At 32.6% G+C, this 24,912-nt stretch overlaps 1 protein-coding gene across 2 annotated transcripts in view; it reads right to left on the reverse strand.

Annotated features, from left to right (window-relative positions):
* ARID2 (AT-rich interaction domain 2) overlaps nucleotides 1–24,912 on the reverse strand; it is a 166,706-nt gene that overhangs the window by 64,027 nt on the left and 77,767 nt on the right. For both annotated transcript variants that reach the window (XM_039243109.1, XM_039243108.1), the window contains exons 4-6: nucleotides 17,617–17,750; nucleotides 12,326–12,544; nucleotides 8,764–8,831 (exon numbers count right to left, since the gene is read on the reverse strand). In XM_039243109.1, coding sequence (XP_039099040.1) covers nucleotides 8,764–8,831; nucleotides 12,326–12,544; nucleotides 17,617–17,750 — 421 coding nt within the window. The remainder of the gene's footprint in view (nucleotides 1–8,763; nucleotides 8,832–12,325; nucleotides 12,545–17,616; nucleotides 17,751–24,912) is intronic.

Here is a 24,912-nt window from a genome sequence, read left to right on the forward strand (position 1 = left end):
GCCGGCAGTCAGCACAGAGCCCGACGCGGGGCTCGAACCCACGAACCGCGAGATCATGACCTAAGCGAAAGTCGGACGCTTAACCGACTAAGCCACCCAGGCGCCCCACCACAGACTAGGTTCTTAACCTGGGGTTAAGGTTGTATTACCTTGTTATTTTTGTACTAATTTAGGGTTGTATTATCTTGCTACCTTTGAACTAATAAAGAAGTACATAGACTATTCACTTTTCATTTCTAAGCATTTGGGTATGTAAATTTCAAAATAATTGATTTTATATTTTTGGAATTAAGATTCTTTTGCATTTAAAGCCTCTAGTTTAGAAAAAGTCCACCACCAAAAGGATCCACTGCTCAAAGAACTCCCAATAAAAAATGTTTGCGAACAATAAACAAGAACTAGGCATACAAAGAAAAAAAACCCAATGTTCAATAAACAAGGAAAAAGAGCCATAGGAAATCCAAATAATAGATATCAGACATGGAATTTTAGATGATCATGGATTATAAATTCAAAGAAGTAAGAGAAAAATTTGGCAAATAAATGAAAACTATAAGAACTGGGGTGCCTGAGTGGCTCAGTTGGTTGAGCATCTGACTTTTGACTCTGGCTCCGGTCATGATCTCATAGTTTGTGAGTGCGAGCCCCATGTCGGGCTCTGTGTTGACAATGTGAAGCCCGCTTGGGATTCTGTCTCCCTCTCTCTATGCCCCTTCCCCACTCTGTCTCTCTCTCTCTCAAAAATAAACTAACTAAATAAAATATTTTAGAAATCTATAAGAGTTAAATAGAAATTCTAGAACTGAAAAGACAACTCAATTTACTAATTGATATACAACTCAAGAAGCAATTAGTGTACTAAAAGAGAGTACAAAAGAAAATAACAAATTGGAAGCAAAAAGAGACAAAAGGATGGAAAAAAAAAAAAAAAGCATACAAGACACAGGGCATAGAGTGAAAGGTTCTAAAATAAGGATAATTGGAGTTCCAGAGAAAGATGAGAGAGAATGGTAAGAAACAATATTTGAAGAGACAGGGCAAAGAATTTTCTAAAACAATTCAAAGATGTTAACCTACAGACTTAAGAAGCACTCCAAACTCTGAAGAAAGAGAAATAAAAATGTGTAGGAACATCATAATAAAATAATAAAATACCTGAAAAACGAAGACAAAACAAAACAGGGATAACTGGGTGGCTCAGTCGGTCAAGCATCTGACTTTGGCTCAGGTCATGATCTTACAGTTTGTGGGTTTGAGCCCCACATCAGGCTGTGCTGACAGCTCAGAGCCCGAAGCCTGCTTTGGATTCTGTGTCTCCCTTTCTCTCTGTCCCTCCCCTGCTCATGGTCTCACTTTCTCTCTCAAAAATGGATAAACATTTAAAAAAATGTAAAAAACACACACACAACCCCCTAAAACAAAACCCAATTTAAAATGCAAAGACAGAAAAGAATAGATAATCTTGAAAAGGATAACTAATACGACAGCAGGCTTTGCAAATAAATAAATAAATAAATAAATAAAATTATGGAAGCTAGAAGACAATGGGACATTTTTTAAGTGAAGGAAGAAATTATCTGCCAAACTAAAATCTTTATACAGTTAAATTGCCCTTGAAGAATGAAAACTGGCAAATGAAAACCAAGAAAAGATGTCATCTACAAACGAGCATTAAAGAAAAATAAATGAAAAGGTAGATGTAGTTTAAATCAAGATAATGAATTACTTAAAAAATGTCTTATGAGGTAGAAATACACATAAAATTAAAATCTAAGAAAAAAATCCCTGGAAGAGACTTTTGCTCAGGCCATAATGGAGTAACTGATACTTCAGCGGTCCTCTTATCATAAAACCAATATGTATAAAACAACTGTTTTCAGAGATTGGACAACAAAGTAATGTAAAACTAATCACTGAAATAGTGAAAACAAATGAAGTAAATCCAACGACTCCTCCATAGTTTTATAGGACACTCTTTCTAGACAAAAGCAAAGGGACAATAAATCTTAGGAGATGACAGCAAAGCTGAGGAAACTGATCAGTTCAGCAAGGCCAAAAGAACTAGAATTTTAGAGGAAACTTGCAAGAAAGAAGAGCAATGAAGAGAAAACTCCATGAATCTACACGGGACTGCCTTGAGTTGACTGATGTATGGCTGAATTCCAAAACACAAGGCAAAAAAAAATGGAGAAAAACTATTGAGAAGCCATATTGAACAATTCACAAAACAGAAAAAAATTTATTAAATACCCTGCTAATTCAGTCAAAATCCAAACAAAGCCATGCCTTAGGAATAGGGATAAACTAGTGCTAGAGCAAAGACTAATCCATCTCAATCATAACAAAGCTTTAAAACAATCTTCTGAAGGATCAATATGTCACAATCTATATGTCAATCAAAAGCATGCCAGAACAAACTCCAAAATCTAAATACTCAATAATGTAACATTCTCAATATCCATATCCAATAAAAATTATTGAATGTACAAAGAAACTAGGAAACATGATCCATAACTAAGAAAAAAATCATTTCAACAAAAACAAACCCAGGTGTAATAAAGATAATGGACTTAGCAGACAGATTTTAAAACATTTTTAATAGCATTTTATTTTTTATTAAATATGGGCAAAGATTTAAAGGAAAGTATGAACACAATTAGAAGAAAAATGGTATGTTTTAAAAGAAAATCAAATGGAATTTCTAGAGTAGACAAATATAGTCTCTGAAATAAAAAACATGACTGGGGGTGCTTAACTGGACAAGAGTAAGTGAAACATAACAACAGAAACTATCCATGAAGTACACAGGGGAAAAAAAAGGTCTAAAAACAATGAACAGAATTTCAGTGGCCTGTGGGAGAGTAAATGGTCTAACATTTGTATAAACACAGTTTCAGAAAAATAAGGGAAAGAAAATATTTGAAGGAATAATTGCCCAAACTTTCCAGATTCATGAAAAATTACAACCAAAAGAGCTAAATAAATCCCAAGCAAGAAAAGCAAAGAAAACCTCAACAAGACACATCATAGCCAAAATAAAAATCGATGATTAAGCAAACACCTTAGAACACACATCACACACAAGATAATAAGAATAAAACTGATGTCTTGTCAGTAACAATGTAAATTGAATGTCAATGAAACATTACCCTAAAACTGCTCAGATAATACCTTAAAAACATGTAATTTTATCTTCAGCAAAAATATCTTTCAAATATAAAGGCAAAATAAAAGTTTTAGGAAAATAAAAGCTAAGAACCAAAACTCAACCACATCAATAATTTCAATAAAGTATAAATGGTCTGAACACATTCATGAAAAGGAAGAAATTACAGAAAAACTATAGTAAGGGAAGATGGGAAAGCAAGAACCAACTATAAGCTATCTATAAGAAACACTGCATATAAAACCACAGATGACAAGCATAAGGATAGAAAAAGATATATCATGAAAACATTAATCATAAAAAAGCTGCTATAGATAAATTATACCAGGGAAGATACTTCAAAAAATAAGATATTACCAGAGCTCAGAGTAATATTTCATATGGATACATAAAAGCTAGATCATCAAGAAAATGCAAAAATCCTAAGTGTATATGCAACTAATAACAAAGGTTCAAAATACAAAAACTGACAGAACTGGGATGCCTGGGTGGCTCAGTCCATAATCTCATGGTTCGTGAGTTTGAGCCCCACATTGGGCTAGCTGCTGTCAGCATACAGCCCACTTCAGATCCTCTGTCTCCCTCTCTCTATGCCTCTCCCATGCTTATGCTCTCTCTCAAAAATGAACAAACACTTATTAAAAAAAAAACCTGACAGAACTAAAAGGAGACAGAACATTCACGCTGTTGATAATTTTAACACTCAGCTCTCAGGGAAATCCTAGAACAATTATTAGAAAAGCAGTAATGATACAAAAGTCTTGAACACTGTCAAATATCTTGACTTGTTATTAATAAACATTGCATTCAATAATAGTAGAGCATACAATGTTTTCAAGTGTGTATGGAACATTCATGAAAACCATATGCTGAGCTGTAAAACAAATTCTGTTAAGTTTACAAGCCCATATATAGAATTATGTTCTCTGAAAACAATGAAATGTGATAAAAGTGAGTAATAATAACTGTAACAATAATACTAATATTAAAAGCTACATTGAAAGAAAAAAGTCAGATATTAAACAGCGCATTTCTATATAACCCATAAATCAAAGAAGAAATCACAAAGCACATGAGAAAATATCTTGAGCTAAATGATAATGAAAACTTAACATAAGAAAATGTGTGGGATACATCTCAAGCAGTTTATCGGAATTTATAGCTTTATATGCTGACATGAAACAAGAAGGGATGTTTAAAACCAATGGCCTAAGATTCTATTTTAAGAGGTCTGAAAAAGAGCAAAGAAATGCATAACAAGAGCAGTATGTATACATCAAAAATGAGTAAATGGAAATGGCAGTTGTTTTAGTGTCCCTGCATTATCTAAGAAGTGGTAAAAGTACTAATTTACTAAATTAGTAATAATTAAAATTATAACTTTTGGGTAACTGATCAGTCAGTCAAGTGTCCAGCTCTTGACTTTGGCTCAGATCATGATCTCGTGGTTCATGGGCTCGAACCCTGCATTGGGCTCTGTGCTGGAAGTGTGGAGCCTGCTTGGGATTCTTTCTCTCTGTCTCTCCCTCTCTCTCTCTGCCCCTCCCCTACTCAAATGCTCTTTCTCTCTTTCAAAATAAATAAATATACATTTAAAAAATAATAACTAAATAAAATAAAATTATAATCTCTAGTGTAATCACTAAGAGAACTGAAAAAGTGTAAAATACCAAAGCAACAGTAGGCAGAATACTGAATAGTAAACAATACTTGGTCAAATCAATTTTTAAAAAAAGTAAGAAAGGAGGAAGGGGAAGAAAACAAAACCAAATAGGCAGGACATATAGAAACCAATTTAAAATACTGCATATTTAAACACAATTATATCAATACTATATTTAATGTAAATTGAATAAATGCACTAATTTAAAAACAAAGATTTTCATACTGGAAAATAAAAAGCCCAAATGTATGTTGTTTATATATAAAAAAGATCTAAAATACAAGGATAAGTAAGAACAGTTCAAGGCAGATGAAAATAAGGGAAGGGAAGCAAAAATAATGTGAAACACAAAGGCAGACAAACCATAAGAGACTCTTAAATACAGAACACAAAAAGGGCTGCTGGAGAAGTGCTGGGTGGGGGGATGGGCTAAATGGGTGAGCGGCATTTAGGAGGACACTTGTTGGGATGAGCACTGGGTGTTATATGTAATGAATCACTAAATTCTATTATTGAAAATAAATAAATATATAAAATCAAAGTTACTATTTTTGCACTACCCCCCCAGCCAAAAGAGAGGTTCAAAGGAAAATGTAAGCCATACAAACCACAACCAAATGGTATATGACGTTATAGTGATGTAAGATCAAAAAAAAAGTAGACTTAAAGGTAAAAAAGATACTTTATATGTTCAACTGACCAGAAAGATACAACATCTGGAAGTGTGCACTATAGAACAGTCTTGAAATATAAAAACACAGAATTACAGAAATATAAGGAAAGTCACATCAACAATTACGTTAGGTGTTTGTAATATACCTCTCTCCATAAATAAAGAAATAAATGGACAGAAGAGTCAGTACTGATAGCAGTATCATGATTAACCATGTTGGCCTGACATACATAGAAATTAATATCCAGCAACTTCAGAATGTGTACTATTTTCAAATGTGAAGAGTGTTTATAAAATCTCATTAATGCTAGGCTAACAAATAAACAGTGAAAATATTTCAAAAGTTTAAGATTATACAGAGTATATTGTTTCTGCATAGTGAAATTCAATTAGATATTAATAAGAAAAAGAAAACTGGAAAAACTTCATGTTTGGGGATATTAAAAAACTTCCCTTCAAGAGATGATATTTACAAATGACACATCTGATAAAGGGTTACTATCCAAAATATATAAAGGACTTGTAAAACTCACTCAAAAACAAAGAATCCAATTTAAAAATGGGCAAAAACATTGTTCCAAAGAAAAATGAATAGACATTTTTCCAAAGAAGACATACAGATGGCCAAAAGACACATGAAAAGATGTTCAACACCAATCATCATTAGGGAAATACAAATCAAAATTATAATTAGGTATCACCTCACATCTGTCAGAATGGCTAAAATCAACAACACAAATAACAGGTGTTGGCAAGGATGTGGAAAAAGGGAAACCCCCTTGCACTGCTGGTGGGAATGCATACTGGTGCAGCCACTCTGAAAAACAGTATGGAGGTTCCTCAAAAAGTTAAAATAGAACCACCCACAAGTCCAGCAAATTGCACTACTAGGCATTTACTCAAAGAATACAAAAATTCTAATTCGAAGGGATATATACACCCCAATATTTATAGCTGCATTATCTACAGTAACCAAATTATGGAAATAACATCCATCAACTGATGAATGAATGGATAAAGAAGAGTGGTCTATCTACCTCCCTATCTACATATACAATGGAATATCATTCAGCCATAAAAAAAGAATGAAATATTGCCCTTTGTAACAACATGGATGGAGCTAGAGAATATAAAACTTGGCGAAGTCAATCAGAGAAAGATAAATATCATGATTTCACTCATATGTGAATTTAAGAAAGAAAACAAGGAAAGGGATACAGAGAGAGAGAGACAGAGACAGAGACAGAGAGACAAACCAAGAAACAGACTCTTAATTAAAGGGAACTGATGGTTACCAGAGGGAAGGTAGGTGGGGTGATGGGTAAATAGGTGATAGGGATTAAGGAGTGCACTTGTGATGAACACCATTTGTTACATGAAGTGTTGACTCTCTATATGGTATACCTGAAACTAACATTGCATTGTATGTTAACTAAGTGGAATTTTAAATAAAAACTTAAAAAAATAAAAAGAAAGAAATCTCCCTTCAAAATAATCCATGTAGAGGACATCATAATGAAAATTATAAGATAATTTAAAGTGACCTTTAATGAAAACATGAAATATCAGAATTGGAAGAATAAAGTTTAATGTGTGCTTAGAAGGAATTTTATGGCTTTAAATGTATGTATTAGAAAAAATAAAAACAAAAATCAATGATCTAAGCACCAATACAAGATTACAAAATGTGCAATACTTAAACCAAAAAATACAGTGTACAAAAAGAAATAAAAGAGCAGAAGTTAATGAAAACATGCAAGAGAGGTGATCATCTAATCATCTTCAACATATTTGTGTCTTTGTGATTTCAAGTGATTATACTGACAAGCCCCACTCCTCACTGTGACTGGATAAGTAAATGCACAATTCGTTCATCTTACAACTTTAATTACTCTTTTTCTGGAGTTAAGGAATTATCTGCCTAACTACAACCAAGAGGCTTGGCTTCTAACGGGTGGGTGAGGACAGAATACATGACTTTGAGCAAGTTTGTGAAGCGGGGGGTTAATACGTAGCTCCGTATCATGGGTTAATACGTAGCTCCGTATCATGGTCAGAAATTGGAAGGTTTAATATCCTCAAATACAGGAAGCAAAAGGGGTTGACTGTCTCTACTTGATCTCTTGAGTTAAAAACAGTCTCCTAAATATTTCACCACTAGCCTGCCCCACAGTCTCCATAGGTATGGTTTTATTATAAGAGTCATCAGAATCTCCAATAAGGAAATTAATATAAAATCATTTTGAACAGCTTTTCTTTTCAGGTCACAGGCAAATGCCTATCAGAAGTGAAGAAATAAACTCTCCATCCAATCTATAAAAAATCCCACAGAAACGTCTGCTAAAGTTAAAACCAACATTGTAAAACAAAAGGAATAATCCACCATGAGTCAGAGTGACTAGAATGAGTTGCAAGTGGCTTAAGTATTAGAATTCTCAGGTGTGTGTGTTTGTACACATACATTTAATTTTCAATTTATATTTTATATATTTATATTTGTATATTATATATTTAATTTGTACATCATTTGAATTTTAATACAATATATCTTAAGTATATAGTATTTGAATTGTTAAAAGCGTAAGAGATCAAAAGCGAAAATCTGAAAAAATACAAAGAAAAGTTCTAGAAATTAAAACACAGACACTAAGTGTCTGTGTGGCTCGGTTGGTTAAGCGTTTTGACACCTCTAGCGTCTGTGTGGCTCAGTTGATTACGCGTCTGACTTTGGCTCAGGTCATGATCTCAGAGTCTGTGAGTTTGAGCCCTGCGTTGGCCTCTGTGATGACAGCTTGGAGCCAATCTTGGATATTGTGTGTGTGTGTGTGTGTGTGTGTGTGTGTATCTCTGTTCCCTCCCCATTTGCGCGCGCGCTCTCTCTCAAAAGTAAATAAAATATTAAAAAAAATTAAAACATAGACATTAAAATAAAATTTAACAAATGAATCAAGTGAAATATCAGATACGACTAAAGATTGATTAAGTGGACTGAAAAACAACCCTACAGAAATTAGTTAGAATACTGCTCAGAATCTAGGTATTCTCAGACTTCTTGCTTTTGTTATAGATTTATCATTTTCAGAAATCAACATATAATAAAAACAGAACTTTATTTCTGTTTATTTGCTATTCTACGGTACTTTTTACTCAATCACAACTTTTACATAGGTATCTTGATATATTATACTAAAGACTGGAGTATAAATTGGCATTTGGCAACATGTGATTCGATGGTTCAGTATTTTAATTTATGTGAATTACCTTAACAAAATCTCTATCAGTCTTCTCCTTCCATTCTTCACCAAATACAGTAGAAAAGGATCCTAAAGCTAAAAGAATAAATAGTATACTCAGTAAAATGGAATTATTCTTTCACTTAATTCTTTAGTATGGAGGTTTAGAAAAACAGTAAAAGTACATTTAAATATCTTCTTCACTAAAAATTATTTCATAGTAAATGATAGAAAGTCATGATCATCTCTTCTGAAATAGTTTTTTAAATTACAGAATTTAAAGAAAACTTGTCTTTCTATAAACTAAAAACATACAACTCATTTTTATAGTATTTATGTAGACAATATAGAAAAGAAATGAAGCATACTAAACAGTTATTCTGCATTAGGTTTAATTTACAGAGGAGAATAAAATCAAAGTCAAACCAATGCTATTGCTATTAGGTTGCCAGAATTTTTAAATTTTAAATCTTTATATTAATTTCAAAAGTAATTATGTAATTAATATTTCAAATAATATAGCACAATGCATTGTTTGGAAATAATTCCCACAAATGAAATCTCCCCTAAGAAACATACTCAGTCCTATAGCTTCTCTACATTTGATAGTTGTTTTAGAAGAAAAATCAAATCACACTTTCAAAACCTTCTTAATAACACCTTACCCACCAGCCCCCCCACACCAAAGGTTCAGGCATATAAGTACATGTTATATCATTTTTTTTCCTCCTTTATGTTGCAAGCTCATATTGTCAGCTACGGGACCAAACAATAAAAACAGGATGATACAAATGTCTGAAGTGTGAGACAATAAGCATCAGCCTTTAAAAATTAGGGAAATGCTTTTGGGGTGCCTGGATGGCTCAGCCAGTTGAGTATCTGACTCTTGGTTTCAGCTCAGGCCATGATCTCATAGTTTCCTGAGTTTGAGTCCCATATTGGGCTCTGCACTGGCAGCACAGAGTCTGCTTGGAATTCTCTCTTCCTCTCTCCCACTCGTGCTGTCTCTGTCTCTCTCAAAATAAATAAACAAATTAAAAAATAAAAAATAAGGGAAGTGCTTTTATCAACCATGAGGTTAATTCTTTAATGAAAGCTGCTGCTTTTGGAATACAGAAAGAAAACTATATAGTGGCAACTGTTAACAGAAAAACTAGTTTTGTGAACATATTTCTTTAAAAAAACAAAGGTAAGCATCTTTAATGGGTATGTTGTGACCATCATAACAAATGGGTATATTTTCTGTTGTAAAAAGATTTATGGAATCTTTATATTCTTATTATGCCTTAGACCTGACATTTCCTTAATACTGAGTTAAGCAGAAGTTTGTTAAATATTTAGATTACAGTAGGAATTTTCATTGAAAAATACTAGAAAGGATGAGGAATAAATTTTAACATAAGTTTATCACTTAATTTTAATACTGATAATAGGGTCATGAGGAAATGATAAAAGAATAGATGTGGAAGTTTTTAATAAATAAATAGAGTACAGTGACCTAAAGAAGAATTTCATAAAGTATGACACTTACATATAAAATAGCAGCTTAATTAGAAAAATGAAGCCCACATACCACTAAAAGATACAAGGTTTTGTTTGTCCTGAAAAACCCTTATAAAAATTTCACTGGGAAAATAATATGAGATGGAAATATAAGATGAAAAAATTAAATTTTTTGTCAAATAGGATTTTTATTATAGTCTTCAAACATACAAAAAAATATAAACATTCTACATTTTCTAAAAGAAGTGTCATCTATATTTATCTCTTATTAAAATCCCATGCCCTAAAAATAAACTTCTCAAAAGCCTAACCAAATCAAATATACTCATAATCCTCAGAGTCCTAACGTAAAATCACTACTTTAAGTAGAGGGTCTTCATGAAGTCCCCCGGTACTCTGGATCTCTAAATTTCTGACTATTGGGATGATAGTAATATTCCTTAAATATCATTTGCTAGATTATTAGTTTTAGACTGCTCCTCTGCATAAGATAAATAAAAGTGACTAAAAAAAATTCATGAGGACAAACTAGGTCTGAAGAATGTCGTATCTCAGTAAGGCAAAACTGGTAAAATAACTTTTATCATCTATACACATGTAATCCTATTCAATGATTAAATGGTTAAGATGTCACTAACATTATTCTGATTTGAGAATATTTTTTCTAAAAATGTCATTTTTAAGGCTTCTAAATGTGAAAATTTTAAACTTTATTCCATTTAAATGCTGACAGATGTCCTTAAAAGACCAAAACAAAATATTAACAACACAAAACACGAAAGTGAGACAGAAATCCACCAAATTTAGATCTCCAAAGTTATAATACAAACTGAGAAGTACTTTGTTCCTCCCTCATGTAACCAACAAGACTTTCAGGCAGGGTAAGAAACTAATTTTCACTTTTGTTTAACCATTTCAAAACTGCCTTCATACAACCTTAAGTACCTTCAAATTCTAAGGAATCCTACTACTTAGACAGTCACAAATAAAATTATGCTTTAAAGTTACTTCTGGACACAACCAAATTGCAGGAAAATGAACTTATTTGTGAACATGTTGCTATCTAAGGATAAAAACAATAATAGTCACAAATCTATAAAATAGTATAAGAAATTCTCTCTCAAACTGTGTTTAATGTGCTGCAGTTTCTATATGATAAAAGAATTTCAATATGTCAATACCTTATCTTTTTTTTCCCCTCATGTAACTGAGTTGTTGGGCAGACATTATGGAATGTTTGGTCTTGAACAGCTGAATCTCTTCCCAAGGGGATAAATTAAATCCGTCTCCCCATGTAACTATGTGCGCCCAAATTTCCTTCTGATTCATGCTATCTACCCTATTTGGGATTACCGGGATTACCACCATACCTTACCCTTTAGTAGTATATACTTCTGGCAAAAGAAGTTACAATGGCGTTCAAATAGAAGGAGGGTTGAGAAGCAAGAAAAAATTTTTACATCAATAACATTCAGCCAACATAGATACTTTCAAAAGAAAAACCATGAGCAGAAAAATTTCAAAATATATTTTCTAAACCCCTATTAAACTACAATTAGAGAAATGAGCAATTTAGTATTAAGAGTAACCTAGATTTAAAGACATAATGTTACAGAACATATATAATTTAACTTATAAAAAATCTTTGATGAGCAAATCCTCCTATAAGTAAAAGGGTTATGGAATATATGGTAACTCTTTTAGGCAGCAAATTTTTAAATACATTGACCTAAACTGTTTAACTAAAAATTATAACACACACTAGAAAAAAAAATTTCTTACAGGTCCTAGTATTTTCTATCAAGATTTTGTATCAAACAATCTTTTAACATCAAGAAACCCATATAATTACTCTAAGAAAAACCCAAGATTTTTATCCTAAAAGTTCTAGTGTGGTAATTACTATTCAAATATTTAAATTTAAAAAAACCAAATATTCATTATCTTAAATAACATGTTTAATGTAACAAAAGCAAATAAAGAATGCTATTATACTAATAAAAACTACCTTTCTCCTTAAAAATCTTTTTAAAAATCCCTAAGACCTTTATAGAACGTTCATACAATAGGTTCAGTTTAAAACTTACTGTCGTCAAACACCCCAGCATTAGCAAGTAATAAAGTGATGATTTTAGGGTCTTTTTCAAGTTGCATGACGTGCTTGCTTTCATTTGACAGAAGAGTGCATACATTAATAGCAAAGTCCACTTCATTTGGGAGTCCAGATAACAGTGAAAGCACCAATTTATTATAATCATTTGGCGAATTGAAGTCCATAGATAGCCCATAACTTTGACGCAGATAATCTACGGCAAAAAAAAACAAAACACTTTAAGTGTATCAAGGATTAGAAACCATTGTGGTTAATATCTTGCAAATATAAGACAGAGTCTTGTTTTCTTTTATAAAATTTAAATTGAATAGAAGTTTAAAGAGTTCAACTTTTAAACTTAAGATTACGTTCTTCAAAAAGTATTAAAATACAAAAAAAATGTACTATATCCTCTTGGAGATCATTACCAAATTATTATTGTATTATTATTTAAATTTACCTACTCTTACTCCTACACTTCAAGAAGCTACTTCTGACTTTTATATACTACTAAGCCAGGGACACTCATTCTTTTGAAATTTTTAACAATATCATGAGTTTAGACACATTGTCTACCTTCTTTACCTATCTATCGAATTATTACTTTTTTGGTCAGATTTATTGCAATGTAATTAACACTGTAAAATTCATGCTTTTTAGTTCTGTGAGTCTTGACAAATGAAATCTTTTAACCATAACCACAATAAAGATACAGAATATTGCCATCACCCAAAAAAGTTTCTTTATGCTTTTCTGCAGTTAAGCACCTCTTCTACCCACAAACAACCACTGATCTACTTTTTGTTCCTATACTTTTTATTTCAAAATGCCAAATAAATGGAATCATATAGTATGCAATCTTTTATGTTTGACTCCATTCATTTAGCAGAATGCTTTTGGGGTTAATGCCTTTGAGGTATTGATATATGTATCAGTAGTCTGTTTCCTTTTAATGCTCTAGTATGGGCATAACACAATTTGTTTATCCATTCCCTCGCTGAGGGGCATTTGAACTGTTTTAGTGCTTGGCACTTATGAACACAGTGCTATAAACATTCACATACAGGATTTTGTACAGAAATATTTTTTCATTTCTCTTGGACTGCTGGACCATATATAAGTATATGTTTAACTTGATAAGAAACTGGGAAGCTGTTTCCAAAGTGGCTTATAACATCTTTCATTTCCACCAGCACAACACTGAGTCCTGTTGCTCTGCATCCCTGCCAGTATTTTAATATCGTCAGTTTTAGATAATCTGAATATGAGTTATTTATCAAGTATTTGTTGTATATTTTTTCCCAAACAGTGGCTTATCTTTTTAGTTTCTTAACAGTGTCTTTGAAGAGTATAAGTTTTAATTTTGAAGAAGTCTGATTTACACAACTTTTACCTTTATGGTTCATGATTTTGTATCCTAAGATATCTCTGTCTAATCCAAGGTAACTAAGATTTTCTGTAGGACAATTAATTCAAAACATGTTCAAAACTTTGAAGGTACGGAAGATGGGCTTATAGTAACATATAATCATAACATAGGAGAAAATGTCAGTTTAGGCCTTGGTAGCTATGTCCTCAGACATATGCTCCAAGTACATTTTCTACATGAAGATATTAACTAGTTTAACGGGAGGAGGCAAGAAAATAAGAGACAGAAAACTTCTAGATGAGACATTTCAGAAACACATGAATTTTTTAAAGGATTTTTTTTCAATCTTGCTAAATGGAATGTAAATAGAAATCTATTGTCACAACATGCCACAGAAGAAAATCATATAGGTAAGAAATTCCTTTATTTCCCACTGTAGACAGCTAAGGAAACACCTCTCCAAATCTAAAATAATTCTAGGAATTTCTTCAATAATATAATGCTAAAGAAGTGCTACAAGAGAGTTACAGACTACTATAACAGATTCTTTACAATATTTAAAATGGAATAATATATTGTTCATTTTCCACAATCTTGATAAGTGAAATTTCTAATAACATAAGGTAAACATAAAATCTGGATAAAAGATAACAAAACTGTGAATATGGGAACCAATTTTGCTATTCCTACTGTACACTGGAATTGATGATGAGATGCCAACTCTCAGCAATAGTTTTTAGCTTCCATGAAACTTCCGGGCAAATCTCCTGAATAGAAAAAAACTGGGAACCCACATTCTACGTCTGTCACAGTCTTGATTATGTGCTTTCAATACGACCTCAGAATTTTTGGCACTTGCTACTGGACAATGACAGATGCCATCAGACACTCAATTCTGTTCATCCTTACTTGAGTGACTTTGTCAAAGACATCTCCAAATAAAATAAAATAAATAAAAATGACATTAAGAAAAATCCTTTAATTACATCAGGCTTGGTAAAGATTTCTAACATAGTATAGAAAAAAAATGCTCCTAAGATTGTAAGATCTTCTCTTCTCTTCCCTTCCCCAAGGAAATATGATTTGAACAGCTATACTTTTATAATTGATATAGGATTAGAAATTTATTTTCAACATTCTTGAGTCTAAAGTTTACACAAACAGGTCACTACTGACAAACTTAATCTGAGGCAATCACTTTTCTTTGTCTTCAGTTTAGAGAAAAGGGAGAATTGTTCCCGGAGTGCTGTTTATACTGCAGGAATTACATAACACATTCTTTAAATTACTAGCAGTGATTATTGTAGTCTAAATGTCTGTTATAATACGGAGCACTTAAAGGAAAATCTTTACTTAAGTAAAACTGATAAAACTAAAAAAAAACTTCCTGTATAAAATTTCTCCAAATTTAATCAACAAAAATGAAAATAGACAAAGTGCTTGACCAAACGAACTGGACTAGATTAATGATCACGAATATCCTGGCTATCTCTAAAATTCTACAGTTTCAGTGAGTTGCCATTTGTGTTTCGCCTTAGACAACTTTTCTACTAAAGATGTTGCATATACATTTTTAAGTTTTATTTTAGTTGAAAAATTAAACTTTTAATTTTAAAATGTAAGAGAAGATGCACAAAAACTCCTTAATAATCTACCCTATAATTCTGTAGAACTGACTAACTGCATCCAAATCAATATTAACAACAACGACAGAGAGAATGAAGGAAAAAGCAAAAGATGTATTTACGGCAAGGAAAAGTATGAAAAACTGTGTAAATAAATGATAAAACTATCATATATTGATGCTAGTATTTACTAATCCTAAAATTGAAGGCAAAATCTGCTCAATATTTTTTGCCACTTAAAGCCAGAGTCAATACCTTCAAAGGAAAATTTGGTCCTATGTTCTAGCAAGGTACAATACTGTAAGTAGAAGTAAAACCGTACTCCTTATCAAATGTTCTAGAGCTACTGCCAATTGAAATTTATTTGTTTCAAAATATTGTTTTAGAATAGCCTTTCTTAATATCAGCAATATAAGTGTCTCTAGATAAATATACTGATCCAAATACATCTGTCCAAACCTAAAAAGAAAGTAATGCTGTATGATGATCAAACAGGTAGACACAAATCTATAGGTTCTAACTGAAATTTCCTAAAAATTCTTAATCTACCAGTAGGTAATTTTAATCTGGTATTTATTTAAAACACACAAATTGACAGCTATGAAGTTTACTCTATTTACCTTAATGACACATGAAAAGAATCTTAAAAGAATTTATCTGTATACTGATAATCATATTAATTTTTAGAACACTGCCATAATATTGCTATGTCTACCCCTAAAAAAAGATAAAAAACACCTTCAAATTAATAAACACTGCCCTGTAATACTACCTCTTTTCAATTTCAATTAGGTATGTTGTAGCTTGATGTTCCCTAGCAATTCTTATTTCCTTTCCTGAGTTCCCAATCCTGATTTTGTCAAATACGCTACATGGTACATAACTGCTCAGATTCTACTCTTAAAAGAGACAACACATACATATTAGAAACGATGTATTCTACAGGCTAATCAATTCTGTCATTCCCTTAACTTGTGTAGGTCTATCAATGGCTTTCACTAGGCTTTTGAAATACCAGAAATATTTCACGTCTTTTTTCTTGGGGTCAACAGTTTAACTAGGAGAGGAAAAAAAGAAAAGAAAAACCAGGTACAGAAAAAATTTCATTTTAAACAAGAACAAAAGTAGAAATGGGGCAATTTGGATAGCTGTAATAGCAGACACCAAACAAACTACTTAAGCTACAAGAATGGACAGTTCTGCTATTGCTGTTAACAGGAACCACACAGAATTACATAAAGCTGAAATGGTCTTAAAGGTCATTAATATAATGTCTCATTCAATGTAGGAATACCCTCTATAATATCCTTGAATTCAATAATGGTCATTAGTCATTTTTGGGAATAGAGAATATATCACCTAACAAGTCACCCCATTTTATCAGATTAAAGTATCTGCAAGATTTTCTACATGGGGACTTAAAATGTTCTCCTTTAACCTTGGTTCTTGAGGTAATTAACTACTTAATAAAAATAAATTGAGGTTTGGTTTATACTCATCACCACCAAACCCTGCCCCTATTATACAAAAGCATCAGATAATGAAGCCTCTTCTAATAATGATCAGATTCTAGGAGATTGTTTCTTCAGCACTAATGAAGAATAAGAAGTATCTAAAAAACTGTATATGTTATTAATAACATACCCTTGAAAAAAACATACCTCCTCTTTTTTAGGACTAATGTTGGTGACCGAAGAAAAGAGATGCTTATCTCTTCAGAGTTCTCTTCCTAGTGTTCATGGTCCCAACACCCTAAGCCCAAATACTGGAACCCCCATCTACTCTGACTTGATAACCTCTTTCTTAGACTCTCAACCTGATTATTTCCAATTTGAGTCCTGTTCTTTTTAGCTGCAGATTCCTCTATAACCATTATAAGAATGACTTAAGTGAAAAAAAAAAAATCTTATCCTTGGTACCATGGAAAAAAATACACAGTTAGAAATATTTCTGAGGAATTCTGGGAGTGGAAATTATACTAATTGTAGAAAATCTAGTAATACGCTATCTGAGTATTCTTGGCTTCCCTAATCCTACAGGATCTTCTTCTCATTTTAGTGACTATTCAGTTTAACTGACCATTAGTCAAAAAGATTAAGGAAAAAACTTCAGTTGAAAGTACGGATATTTCTAATTCTGAAAATTCCTGCAACTAAAAATCTTATATAGCCTATTACAGAAAGGGCCCTTATACCAATTAGATGTTAATCTTTGAAAGCTGTATGTGCAAAGTAAAGGATTAATTCATTCGACTCAAATTCACAACTGTGGACAATTTCCAATGATAGTTACCTGACACACTGTGTTGCTGGTAATTGTAGGAAGATGGAATTGCACCAATAGGAAGCTGTGGCTTTGGATTGCCTGGTGGTACCTCATCATCATCCTCCCCAAAATGATGAACTTTCTCGTACTTTTCTAGGTAACTGAAATGGAAAAACAACACAGCAGAGTTTTACAAACAGGTTTACATCTTATTTTTTAACTCCCATCTACCACATGATCTGTCTTCCTTCCCTAGAGGCTCCAAACCTTAAAAAAATAAGAAAAGGTACCACAGGCCTCTTATATTAGTGAAACAGTCACTTCAACTGTGATACTACAGACAAACTCAATGCAATGGTTCTGAAGTGTTTTTATATTTTCTGTGGTCTAGGAGCTTGGATTAAAGAAAAAAAAAGTGTTTTTATCTTTTCAGAAAAGACCACTCCACTACTCAAATACAAATACAAAAGTAAGTAATATCAAAGTACATGAATAGGAGAACATATGATTTACCAATTAAAAAAATTACCCATGGTGATTTAAAAGCCAAGAGAAAATGAGAGGGTTCTCTAACTTGGTCTCCCCCAATCTCAATCACCAGAGATAATCACTCACCAGGTTCTCGTGCATACTGGAGTATATTTTCTGTGCATAATTTTATTTAACAATATATTTTAGAAATCTAAGTATGTCAATACATTAGTACTACTTCAGTATTTTTCTTAACATCTGTATAATATTTGATCCTCTTCATATATCATAACTTAATAAGATCTCCAGTGACCCATTTAGCTATTTTCAGTTTTGCTTTGTTTTGTTTTTGTTTTTTTGCTATTACAAATCATGCAGCAGAAATAACCTTAATCCGTGCATTTGTTTGAATATTTTCCTCTGGACAGGCATTGGAAATGGTATTCTCATTCTAAATAAATGTCCATCTAAATGAGATGGCCTAATATATTTTAACTAATTTATAAGATAGTTCCTGTATCCCCTACTGTATTATCATTACTGGGTATGATCAATCCTCTTGATATTAATTAGAATTAAATTTCCAAAATTCTCAATCTATCATCACCTACCAGTTTATAGTAAGATTCCCAGGTAAACTTTTTAAATGGGGAAACAAGTGGTCACACCCCTGCCAAATACAACGCTGGAGCTAACAAACTTGTTACTGTACTTCAAGTTGAACTGACCAATACAATGACTTAAATTCACCATAGAAAAATTCTACATGTGATTATTTTACGGGTCACCCCTTTTACCATGCTTGATCTAAGCAGATACTAGTAAGTCTATTAGTAGGTATTTTCAAAGTCCTGTAGCTACCCACCCTTTGCTTTTTAGTTACAGACAACTGAGATGAAGAAGGGGGTTATCAATGAAGATACACAATGATCTCAGGAGTATTACTTTGAGTACCAAAACTTAACTTTCAAGGTGGAATAAACGGAAACTATAATTTTAAAAACATAAAAACTAATGTCATAGAAATCATTACCACTCCTTATTTTCCCCTTTCAGTTTTACAAGACACAGTAATTCGTATCTTTGATCCTGGAAAGGAATTGAAACGTACCTTCCCTTTTCTTCTAAATTCCCCACATAAGCTCAATTTGAGCAAGGAACTCTTTCCTAGTTGGCAGTTTCATAACTAAAGGATCCAACAATTTTCTGCTGGAGATACAGTCTACCAAAGCAGACACATGTGTGCAGATACAACCCTTGGGCATTAAGGAGAGTATGTGGCTGCATACATTTCACCCTGACCCTGGGAATGTCCCCAGCCAGAGAGATTTACAGTCTAAAAACATAAAACAAAAGGATGATTAAAAAGAAACAGTCTCTCTCCAGGATAGACCCACAATGGACTTAAATAGGTAAATAAATCAAGCCTATTCTTTCTGAATTTCTAATGCAGATATCATAAAGAGAAGAGTATATATAAATTTAGACACAAACAGCTACTCAAAAATTATGTGACATATTTTCTGCAAAGGAGGGATTATCTATATCACTCAGGTAATACAACTGATAGAGCTATTTTAGAAAATATAGTCTTTCAGAATTGACTGAACTCACTGTGGAATGGTTAAACACAAACTAAAATTATCTTTATTAAATAATTTTTATCTAAATGTAATAAAAATAATAAAGATGTAGAAATTTTTTAAAGTTTATTTTTAGAGAGAGAGAGAGAATGAGCATAAGCAGGGGAAAGATGGACACAGACGGAGAGAGAGAATCGCAAGCAGGCTGGGGATGGAGCTCAATCCCACAAGTGACCTTGAGATTCCATGGGGCTCGATCCCATGAACTGTGAGATCATGACCTGAGGCGAAAGCAAGAGTTGGATGCTCAACCAACTGAGCCACCCAGGCACCCCACAGACATAGAATTTTAAATTCAGAATCTTCCATTAATATGTTTAAGATACTCCTTAGAAATCTGTTAGTCATAATTGAGCACAGCAGATTTGAAATGTGGGGTTTTTTAAAAATTACAGCTGGAAGAGAAAACAATGTTACTAGTAAAGGATCATAAATATGACTTTTCCCTCCCAAATACCCAAAATGCGGTGCAAGCAAGAAGAAGTGCCTGACAACAACGTAAGCACTATATACTCATAATAAATGGTATATTATATACATAAAACCTCAAATTTTCTTAAACTGTTAAAAATATGACCTCTGTCTGGTCCTTTGACACATTCTACTTCTATTCCCCCGAACAGATTCTTTATATAATTTCAATCCCCAAGAATCTGTAATTCAGGCAAGTTATTAAAATTTTTGAAATTTTTATTTTCCTGGCTTGAGGGCCAGTACTTACTGTCTCACTGTTATGATTAAATATTTCCAACTAAAACTCAACCTCTCTTAGTTCAACTAAGGTTTTGGCACCCAGTTTTGATCTCTTGTCTCTCACAATAAACAAGCACTAAGTCTTTTGGCTTTTCAAAGTTACATACTTATAAAACCTAAAAAGTAATAACAGATAAGACAAAGCTGCTAAAATACAGTTACATTGCAAAGTCTAAGTTTTCTAATTTAATTCTCTATCATGATCTTGAGCTTATACCCTAACAGATATTTTGTGTTTGCTCATTAAACTACAAATGCTAGACTGCATATTTCACCCTCCTTCTTCTCAAACTCAATAATATCACTTTTAATAGTTAATATATTAATCAAGCCAGTATTTACTGAGTTTTACAGTAATCTACCTACCACGCTACATATTTTGTTTATTTATTTATTTTGCTAAAGAGAGAAAGAGTGAGTGAACACATGAGCTGGGGAGGGACAAACAGAGAGAGAGAGAGAGAGAGAGAGATGGAGCAAGGAAGAGGGAAAGAGGGAGAGAGAATCCCAAACAGGCTCCACACTGTCAGAGCAGAACCCTATGCAGGACTTAACTCACGAACCATGATATCATGCCCCGAGCAGAAATTAAGAGTGGGACATTTAAGTGACTGAGCCACCCACGTGCCCATACACTACATATTTAACTCAAGACTGGTAAAATATTGGAATCCACATAGAAAAAGATTCAAATGGATGAGTTTTACCTTTTCTTCAACTTGGCATTAATTTATTTTATGGTAGATTCTACATCACAGGTTACAGACTTAGAGGAAGGCAAATATAAAAAGTTATTGTGTAATATAGAAATTATTTTAAATGGCACTGTTAATTAAAGACCTTTATATGTGTGACCAATCCAAATACAATGCAGGGGGTGGTGTGTGAAGAGTCCATTTAATATAGCATCAAATAGGGGCGCCTGGGTGGCTCAGTCAGTTGAGTGTCCAACTCTTGATTTCATGTTGGGTTGTGATCCCAGCGTTGTGGGATTGAGCCCTGTGTTGGGCTCCATGCTAAGCATGAAGCCTAGTTAAAATTCTCTTTCTCTCTGCCCATCCCCTGCCCCTCTCTCCCTCTCTAAAAAAAAAGAACAAAAAAAAAAACAAGAACAAAAACCAAAACAAAAAAAACAAACTCATCAAATAATATGGATGGCATTATTGTGAATGTGGGAAAATTTAACCTCTTGCAGTATGTGACAGATTAGGTAAGCAAAAAAATAGATTGGGTTGTACAAGATTTGTGTATAATCACCACTAAGATTGATTTATTAGATATACAATGATTTTTTTTCAAAACTCCATGGAAATTTTAAAACTGATCATATAGATCAATTCACACAGAAAATCATAGTAAATTTAACGTTTACTAAGTTAAATATCATACAGGGCACATTCTCTAACCACAATGCAATTCAAAGAAAGTTTTTTCTAAGAAAGAAATTAACCTCGTGGAAAATTAAAAATCACTTTCATGATGTAAAATTCCAAACCTATACACAATTATCTTCACAATCCTCTTTCAGATTATTTTAAAGCAATTCCCAGATATCATATAATTTCATCTGTACATATTTTCGTAGGATTCTTGGAAATTAAAATTAACAACAATCAAGAAAACTCGATTACTTTTGGATGAAAAAAATCAAATGTATATGATTAGCAACACTTTTATGTAACTTTTTGAAATGTTTTTAGTTAAAGATGACAGTTCAAGGACCCACAGTCATTTCTTCCCTTAAATCTAGTTGCAATGACCTTTATAGGATAAAAATAGAGGAATACAGCATTATTTGTAAGTTAATAACTTTTAAAATTTCTGGTCCATTAAAAACAACTTCAAGGAACCACAAAACTAACTTGGAAAACATTTGAGAGAGTAATGTGATCTAGTAGAAAGTGAACAAGATCCTAGGCTGGAACACTTTATAAAAAGGCAAGTACAATTTGGGTTTCCATCAGCTACTAAGGGATGAATAGAAAGTGAGAGTGTGTCCGACAATGGGATACAGAGAATGTCAATTATTTAAAAAGAATTTACAGAAAGGTGTATTGAACTCAGTGGTTGTTCAAGGAGGCAAAGTCCTTTATAAACTTCACCTTTGGGGCTCTTTGTAAAAATAAACCCAAAGACCCCAGAAGTGTGGGGCACCTATGAAAAGCACCAGCTTGGAAAGACTGTCATCAAGTACCATCAGGTATCGGATCTCTACTGATAAGCTCTATAAATACATCAGGCACAAAATCAAGTCTGGTAGCTTTGGAAACCATAAAGGTAATGAAATTTCTTTGCTCAGGATTATTCTCCCCAAAAAAGGGGCATGAAAGAGTAGATATGACAATGTAGAAGATAACCTGGGTAATGTGGAAGGCAAGCCTGAGAAACTGTTCCACACGGAAAAGAAAAGAACTAACAAAACTCATGGATAAAAGGAGGTGTTTATGATAAATAGGAGATCAAACATAGATCAAAAAAACCCAAACAAGCAAAACATCTGGAGTCCTTCAAGAAAGATTAGAATAAATGAACAGAAGTGATAATCACTGTCATAATAAAAGAATTTCTTTAGCTAAAATGTGTAAGATGTACATCAAAAAGCTTCCTGGAGCTGGGATGACAGGGTACATGGGTCACCAGGCAAAAATTAATGAAAAGGGAAAAACAATCAGATATATCCTGACAAAAGATTTAAGTTTCAAAGACAAAGATTCCTAGAAGTACTCAGAATCACTGCCATTCCCCAAAAGTTATATAAAACAGCCAACTGGACTTTGACTTCTCTTCAAAATTAATTATAGAAGATAATAAGCAAATATTAGTTAAAGGAAGAAAGTTATTTCACAAGAAATCCATACCCAATCATGTTGCTCAACTAAAACAACAGAAATTCATTTTCATACATCTAAAGACCCAGAATAAAGCAATACAGCTCTCTAGGAAAAAAATACCACATGAATAAGTACAACTGACCGTTGAACAACAGACGGGTTTGAGGCACCAATTCCCACACAGTCTAAATCTGCACTGTAACTTCTGACTTCCCCAAAACTTAATTACTATAGCCTGTTGACCAGAAGTCTCCCCAGCAACATAAACAGTAGAATGACATACATTTTGTTTATATGTTATATACTGCATTTCTACAATAACATATGCTAGAGAAAAGAAAATCACAAGGAAGAGAAAATACATATACAATACTGTACTGTACAAAAGATCCACCTAGAGTGAACCTGTGCAGATCAATTCATGTTGTCCAAGGGTTAACTATACTCTAATGGGTATGTGAATCAAAATTAAGAAATGGTGAAAAAGTAAGAGAGATGAATGATAACCTACACAGAAACTATTTAAGATATTAGTATCAATCATAACTATTATATTACAAAGGAGACTACAAATGCCATTGATAGTTACAAAAGTAAAATCTAAAAAATGTAAAACTATTAAAATAATTTGAAAAATATGCCTGATATGAAGTTTAAGAACTTTAAAAGAGAAAGAAGCAGTGATAGAAAGAAAACTGTACATAATACAGTTTATACAAAGTAAGTTTATACAGAATAAACAAACAAAATAGGTTTATTTTCATAGTTAAAATTAAGGAAAATCTGTTCTTAGCTGTGTTTCTCATTTTTTTCAAGTGTTTAACAGCATAATTGAAATCGGACTAATTTTTGGGGCGCCTCAGTGGCTCAGTCGGGTAGAGGTCCAGCTTTTGGTTTCCACTCAGGTCATGATCTCACGGTTTGTGAACTGGAGCCCGAATCAGGTTCTGCCCTGATGGCGCAGAGTCTGCTTGGGATTCTCTCTCTCCTTCTGTCCCTCCCTCACTTGTGCGCTCTCTCTCTCTCTCAAAACAAATAAATAAACTTAAAAAAGAAAGTTAGCAATCTAAATATTCATTAATGATAGTATAAATAAAAACACTATGACACATTCATGCAATGAAATGCTATATGGCAATGAAAATTAGTAAGCTAACACGGACTGATTGAAATGGCCATCAACAAATTGTTAAGTAAAAAAAAAAATCATTTCCAAAGATCATATAATTCTGCTTATACAAAAGTCATAAACAAGCAAAAAAATTAATTTTTAGAAATAGACAAGGGGGTGCTAAAACTACAAAGAAAAGCCATGTAACAATTATCACTTAGAAAAGTGAAGGTTTATCCCTTAAGAAAGAAATACAATCAAGAAACACAAACAACTTCAAAGGTATTAGTAGTGTTTTTTGTTTTTCTTGTCTTGGTATAGATAAACCCGCATATATTATGCTTTTTTGTGTTCATATTTCACAATTAAAAAATATTTTAAGCACTAGAAAAAAGGTAGTGTTATTTCAAACTTTCAATTAGAACATGTATTTCCATTGCTATATAAAATGTTCCAATTATAGAAAAAGATTAGAAGCTCCCTGAAAACTGTAATCTAGCAAAATTTGACAAAC

Source organism: Hyaena hyaena, unplaced genomic scaffold (assembly GCF_003009895.1).
Source record: "Hyaena hyaena isolate Hyena2069 unplaced genomic scaffold, ASM300989v1 scaffold_221, whole genome shotgun sequence".
NCBI lineage: Eukaryota > Metazoa > Chordata > Mammalia > Carnivora > Hyaenidae > Hyaena > Hyaena hyaena.